We start from the raw sequence: 7848 nt of genomic DNA, 5'->3' as shown, positions 1-7848 counted from the left end.
GATTATTTTTGTAAAATATACATTACGTCATGTCTCTAGCAAAAGAAATTTCGTGATCTCAAGCATTCCAATGTGAGATCACCGCAAAATTAAAGCATAGGCCACCCTTGTCAGCTAGTCCAGTGCGCCATAACTCAAGAATGGAGCGTACAAAACACAAGAAGTGGTTCCCTCTGACAATAAGGCGCGCGCCCGAAATCAGTTTACGTGGTTTATGATAGTATGATTTAGCACTGAAACACTGCTATAGAGAGTGATTATTTTGTTATAAAATAATAGTACTAGCAAGAGTAAAAAATAAAAGAGAGTGTCTAACTCCAGTATGGGCCATCATAGTCTCGCGTGGCCAGATCGCTTTTTTTCCTTTTTTGAGTGATAGTCGGCGGAAAAAAAGCTGTCTGGCCATGCGAGACTAAGGTCAAAAATGAAAGCCACAAGTCCACAGGTTTCCCTTGAATTTACAGGAAGGGTGTTAATATGCTTTGGTTTGACTTTCAAGGGGCTGCTCAAAGACACCACCTCCTAACATGTTAACTCACTCAATCAGCACTTCATAACATGAGCGTGAATTTACTTTATATCCAGAAAGACTTGTAGTTGTCATTTTTGATGGCCCATACTGGAGTTAGACACTCTCTCTTTTATTATTTTATACTCTTGCTACTACTAGTGTATAGCTAGACTGAAGCTACAATTACCATGTTCTAGAGTGGTCCTCTTTAAAAGTCTAGACTGATCCACCCCTACTAGTAACTATTCTGAAAAAATCTCCAAAAATCAGTAGCTATGCCTATGCCTAGCTGTGAACTAAGTCATTCCAGAGTAGAAGGAAATGTTTGCCACTGGATGTGTGAAATCTTACTATACTACATTCATTTTCCTATGTTGTGCCCCATGCTGCATATCATGCAGATTCGTAATTGCCACTTCTAGAGACTGGTATTGAATAATGAGCTTTCTCAATGTGTATCACTTACTATTATTCAACAAGTTGCTTTGCCTTCTGCATGTTAGCTTTTAAAATTGCTACTAACTGCTATAGAGATGGATAAGGTCACTTATTGTTAATTTTATGCTTCAGATCTCCCGCTCACATTGCTATGTCTCACTGCCTAAATTAGGTCATTATTATGAGTTTTCACCATTATTGCATCATCTCAATGTTTATTGATTATATACTAAACAATTAGCTAGAAAGGCATAGAGAAAGGAAGGCTGGATGGGCTGAAGGCCAACATCAAAGTCAGGAGAGAAGGGATTAATAATCCATTTCACTTCTAACTTAATAGATTGAGAAACTCTAATAGGGCATTCAGCTAACTCTATAATAAAACAGTCAGGTGCATGTAACATAATGAGCCACCCACTGAAGATCAGAAAGTTAACCTAAACCAATGCATGCAGGTGGGCCACCCACCTATATACATTATAGTTTAGATTAACTTCCTGATCTGAAACATAAAATTAACAATAAGTGGCTTAATAAATATATAAATATTATTCGATCAAAGTGTTACCAAATACAATCTCAGTGGGCTAATTTTCTGTGGGGGCATGCCCCCAGACTCCCTAGTTAGAGCATGTTTTACATACATCCTGAGTGTGCTTCACACACTTGTTGAGAGATTTCCACTAAGAATAACCAAGATCTGACCCTGTTCTCTGAAAGATTCTAAATCTGCCATTGGCTCTCAGTGGTGAATAGAAATATATCTGACTTTCTCCCAGTTACATCCACAAGGTACTGTGTTAGGGCCTCTCATGTTCATATAATAAATGATATAAATAGTAGCTAACAGTGCAGATGATTGTGTTATTTATCAAACCAAGTCTTAAGAAGATGTGAATTAGCTGCAAACTTGAAAGATGCTATTGTTCTTATTGTTACTGCTTTACAGTGACTGGCGGCACTGAAGGCCTTACTTGAATTTCTAACCCAACTTAATATAATAGGACTTGTTGATGAAATCTCCAGATGGGCAGTATAGGTGAAATTTAACATTAATAAATGTGTTTTGCTGAAATTTACACAGCGTCACTCACCTTTACTAAGTAACTATATCCTAAACAACCAGACCATAGCTGCAAATACCAAGGGTACTTCTTCACAATACACTTTCATTTAGCTACAGACTCCTACATTCAGCTTTTAGCCAAATGCGAAAGCCGAATGTAGTGGTCTAAATTAAAATCAATCAAATCAATGCTGAATTTTATAATGAGAAATCTAGGAATTGTAACAGTGAGGTAAAATAAGATGCTTATACAACACTCATATGATCAATTCTCAAGTATACTACCCAAGATGATCCACATCAACATAATCTGACTCAAAATCAAAATGGTACAGAGGCAAGCGGCAAGACATGTAGGTCCAATCAGACTATGCAGTGTAATAGCAATGTTGAACAACCGTGATTAGAGCAGAGGCATAAAATAAGTTGATTATCTCTTTTTCATAGAATTGTCCACCAACAGGAACCAACTTTACAAATACTGAGTAATTTTTTACCACAATCTACCAACACCCGACAATGCATGTCACCCACTTAGATTCATCTCCTGCCAACAGATAATATCACCAGTTATATATCAAAAGAGAACTGTTAAAGATTGGAACGAACTACCCCCTCATATTATGACTGGCAAAAGACTTCAATTAGTAGACACGCCTTAGCTAGTTACATGTAATTAGTTACTTCCCCTTAATTATTATTTTTCTTTAGCTCCTTTTTTCATTGGATGTAGTTAACCAGCATATGTTGCCTTTCTGACAATTTGTACTGTGTATTTTACGTCAGTGTATATAGGGATAGAGGTGGCTGAGAATGACTGTTATTTGAGGCAGATACCATTTTACCATAGCTGTGCTTTCTACACAGCTAGTTATTAGTTGACAGTTTTTTCTATGCTGCACCACAAAGCTATGGGTATAGATTATCATTATAATTTTAAAATGCACAATGGTCCCATGCAGGACTGATCCTTATGGCACACCAGATGTAACAGGTTTATCACACACTAATAGCTAACTACCTGTAAGTCAAAAAGGCTTGCAGCAAATGATACCCAATAGCTAGTTAGGGAAATTAGTTTGAGTAACATGGCTGAGCTGAATTCAAAAGTCCAAAAATATGATTAGTGCATGATAATTCGGTGTTCCAAACACACTATTTAGAAGCAGGGAAACAGTAGAACAATGTACCTCAGAGTAAGAAAAATTGTATTCCAATCTTCTAATTGTTTGTGGTGCACAAACAGCGATTCATTAGTTTGCTAATGATGTTTCCATTTATAAGGAAGTAAAGGATTGTGAAACCATAAGCCAGTTCAGCCAGTACTTGCTTTATCAATGTTTCTACATATACATCTTTTTGCCTGATACTCGGTTTGATGACCATAGTACTGATACCAAAGCAATACAAGATGCCTAAACTTTGTACATCATTCTTTTCCTCTATATCGCTTTATAAGTCCATTGTACGACTAGTGCTTGAGTATGCAGCTCAATTGTGGAATCCTTGTGCTGCTCAAGAGTGACAATAATGTACTTGAATCAGTCAACTGACAAGTTGCAGGCAACTGATGGGAATCATAGATAGACTAAAATAGATTTTGCATTAAACTAGTTTTGGCTTAAATAATTCACTGAGTAAAAGGGATCAATCTCTATATCTAAGGGATCAAGGGTCTTCCTAGAGGAGAAGGTTCCATGAAAACATGGAGCTCTCTTAGATCCAACACTGCAGAGCATGTGTACATACTATATGCATATACCCATCGTAACCGTCACAGCACAATTTAATGTCACATGTTATTATGTATTGTATACAATTTTGGAATATTCGCATGCAGTGAGTCTAAATCATATACGCTTGCAGATAAACATTAATACGCTTTAGAGCTATGTGTAGGATAAACAACTTTTAATAAAGTAAGGTCAATCCTTAACTACTGCACAATCTCATAATGTAATACATTTTATAATTGTAGAAGTTCTTATCCCATGAACACATGAGCACAACATGCATACAAATTTGTGACAAGACAAATAGCTACCACATCTTTTTCTACACCATGCAGTCAAGATGATAAAGACTTCACACTTTAAAAGTACTCTTCCTTATGGTGGCCCAATTAATTGTGCAGGCATGCCATTGTCCATCCACCCCCTCATGTTCATCAAGAAAACTGTATGATACATTATACATAATCACAGGCCATTGTGATCTGCAATTGCAAGCACACTGTCATTACTGTGACTCTGTGCCGGTGAACAGTTTGACGTCTATACAGTATATCAAACATATGCATTGTGGTAGCTATAGTGCTCTATGCTACTAAATTAATTTCTGAATATACCAGTCTCATAGCACAAGCCTAGTGTTTAATTTCAATTACGTATAATAGGCATAGCCATCTGGTTTCTGCAAAGAAATAACATGTAGACTTCAGTATATAGCTACAGGGCTGTACATGAACACACCAATTGATATAGTAAAATATTATTGTTACATTGCTGAAGAGGATGCATCAGGACATTGTATAGTATGAGATGTAGAAAACACTATATTGCATGACCATGAGCTTGTTTTTACTTCGTCATTCTGTGTATGACCTAATCCATATTATAAGTGCATACATAGCAATTTTTACAATATAGCTAGCTGGCCATTAGCAGTCAAAATGACATTGCTGGTATAATGTTGAATAGTAAAATAAATATATACCACATGGAAAGGTGCATGGCTCCAGGACATGTTTCCAAATTTTCTGTTGCATGCATACTTAAAGGGATGATCCAGAGTAGTAGGTATATGAGCAGGGGATCTGGGGGGATCTGGGGGGATCTGGGGGGGGGGGGGGGTCTGGGGGGGATCTGTAGGGGGGAGTGCAGCTCCCATAGCTATATGTTTCAGGACTAAAATTTTTAATGTACAGTGCTTTTATATATGTACAAATATTTAAGTCATCCTGCTTTCTAAGTGGACTACATTGATCAAGAGTTGTATAGGGATAAGTGACAGCCATGATTAGTTCAACTAACCATAGCTATACTATGGACCTAAAGAATGGCATACACAAGACCATGTGTATTTCATTTGCAAAATGTTCTTAGCAGGCTAAGTGTGTCCATGCATGGGATAGTGCTGCAGATGCTAGCTTTTTTTATACTCAGCAACTATGGAGGAAACAGTGTTATATGTAGTGACTGTTCTATTAGAGTATTTTGACTGACCACTCTATTAGAGTATCTCAATCTTGTATCCCCCAGAAAATTTTGCATTCTGAGATTAAATCCTTTAAAGCCGAAATTTTAGGAGTTAAGAGGTAGAGTTTGAAGGCTAGCATGCAATATACATGGATGTCATTCTGGGAGTCCCTCAGTAAGGCTTAACCACTCTGATACAGCTTTTGACTATTTTTACAATACTGAACTAAAATACACTGTTCTAATAGGGTATTTGACTATTCTATTAGAGTATTTCAATCTGAACGTTTGTAAATCAATGCAAAATGTAATTTAAATTGTCTGAATATGCTTGACCAGTTTAAAATCTTTAATCTGCCCCTGTGTAAATGCATGCAGCATCATGAATAAATTGCATGCCCCAACTGTGGTATGTTACAAGATATAACAGAGAACTAACAATACAGGAGCCTCTCCATTATTTACCCATGAGCATAATTATAAGGTAGATTCTGGTATTATGGGTCAAAGGGTATTAAGGGTCGCATAGCTTAAAATATGTTCAGAGGATTAAATCCCTGCAAAAAAACAAGTCATCTATGGTGTTTTGAATGCCATTAGAGTGCCTGTAAATATTTCCCCAACATTTATAGTTGGATATAAAATAATGAACTTATGAAGCAATGAATATTGTGACTCATAATACCTACAATAGAAACACTTACAGTGCTTTTGAGAAAAGATCATACAGCACACCACATGGTAGGATAATTTAGTTTATGGTTACACCTGTTCTTTGCCTACAAGTAGTATGAAAAATTGGGATCACATTATTAGGTGCTAGGAATGCTTTTAAATTAAATGACTCTTAATACCCACATATACCGTATACCTTACACTGCATGCATGCTGAAAATAATGCTGTTTACAGAACTATATGTAGTGCAGTTTTGAACAAATGCTCTTCAAAATAGTGGGTTAGGTAAGGGCTAGACATACAATTTGCTTTTGAATTTATTTCATTTTCTCCTAACTCGTGATATAATAATACAGTATTGTACAAAATTTAATGTAAATCTTTAATATAAACACTCAAATTACAATACATGGTGTTGCACAGGCAAGTTATGGTAATAATAGATCTGACATCAATGAAACCGCTAGTGCATGAGCCTGCATTTTTTAAAACTTCAATTGTTCTTAATGCTACATCATATAAAATATGAAACATCACAAAGTGCACACAGCAGCGGATAAAAGTGGTTTAAGAAGATGGAGGACTGGGGGTTTGATTTGTGCCAAGATCAAGATACTCTAAAAGAGCAATCACTACTCTAATAGAACATTCACCTGATCAAAAATTTCTACTGCCTTAGCTATTCCTCTCTTAAAATTAACACCCATACATGCATAGCCATGCATCTATCTCAGAAAGCAGAGAACATATCCAAATAACCATAAAAATGCCCTAGATTCATTTCAGGGTAAAATTCTCTCCAGATATACTGGTTCAATTCAATTCTGGTCTACCATGAGCTACTGAGAGAGATGCAGCTTGGAATTTTATATAACATAATATGGTTCTGTACATTAACAATTACATACTGTATTGCAGTAAACAACATTTTTCAATTCAGATAAGTTTATTCAAACAAAGTTTCGTCTTTTCCTCCTCCTATGGCAACTGACAACAATTGCTATGATGAGTATAATTAATATAAGCAACATAACACAAATTGCTGCTATGATGCCAATGACAACTCCAGTCTCCAAATCATCATCATCAGACATTTCTGCATACACAATGATATACGCATATAATTGGCATGTAATGGTGATGTGTAGCATGGGTGGCTCACCGGTACAACCAACTCCGATGGTGTTCTGTTGAAATCCTCCTTGACATTGCATGCACTCACTGCCCACATCATTGCATGCAGCACAATTAGGAATGTCACACACTAGAAGATGAAACAATAACCTGTAAAATTTCAAGTTTGTGCATGAGTTTCACAGTGATTTAGGTATTTAATTTTTAAGATTTCCCATCACACACCAGCTCAGTGGGGTGAACACAATTCTTAAGATAAGCCCTCAATAGCAAGCATGGTAAACATGATGTTCTTTATCACAGAGCAATGCTATTATCCACACTGCAGAAATGATAATAAATCTTAAGAAAATATATCCCTTAAAATCAGATATGAAGTACCATGCAGTGTGGTAGCTAAAAAATAAATGACATACCATCACAATCAGTTCCAGTCCAGAAGTTACTACAGACACAGTGGAAGGTTGAATTTCCCTCCCTGTTCATCCCACAATCAGTGGTACAATTACCACCATCATTGTAACTACAACACTGATTAGCCATTGGACCATAACACTGGTTGAGTCCAGTACATGAACTGTCACAAGCTGTAGAGCAAATGTACAGGATTTAAAGATGCAGCTATATAGTTTTACATATTGAAAAATTACTGCATAATACTGTTACTCACGAGTGCAGTGATCCTCATTCACTGTCTGATTGAGACATAGAGCACAATCACGTCGTGTTTCATTACTCCTTAAAGCAGCTCTGACCATCCCAACACGTTTCCAAACATCATTTATGCACTCCATGTTGTAACGGATTTCCCGTATGGTGTTAAGGT

The 7848-nt window shown here is 36.5% G+C and overlaps 1 protein-coding gene across 1 annotated transcript in view; it reads right to left on the bottom strand.

The window, feature by feature from the left end:
- Window positions 1-6750: 6750 nt before the first annotated feature.
- The window catches only part of LOC136249740 (uncharacterized), a 5922-nt gene continuing 4824 nt past the window's right edge, over window positions 6751-7848 (bottom strand). The window contains exons 2-5 of the mRNA XM_066041846.1: window positions 7693-7848; window positions 7439-7609; window positions 7051-7152; window positions 6751-6984 (exon numbers count right to left, since the gene is read on the bottom strand). The exon at window positions 7693-7848 is cut by the window's right edge and continues 243 nt beyond it. Of these exons, the coding sequence (XP_065897918.1) occupies window positions 6839-6984; window positions 7051-7152; window positions 7439-7609; window positions 7693-7848 (575 nt within the window). The 3' untranslated portion in view covers window positions 6751-6838. The remainder of the gene's footprint in view (window positions 6985-7050; window positions 7153-7438; window positions 7610-7692) is intronic.

The sequence above is a fragment of the Dysidea avara genome, chromosome 3, assembly GCF_963678975.1.
Source record: "Dysidea avara chromosome 3, odDysAvar1.4, whole genome shotgun sequence".
In the NCBI taxonomy this organism is placed as follows: domain Eukaryota; kingdom Metazoa; phylum Porifera; class Demospongiae; order Dictyoceratida; family Dysideidae; genus Dysidea; species Dysidea avara.
Note: the sequence above shows the minus strand (reverse complement) of the source record. Positions and strands in the feature narration are given on the sequence as shown.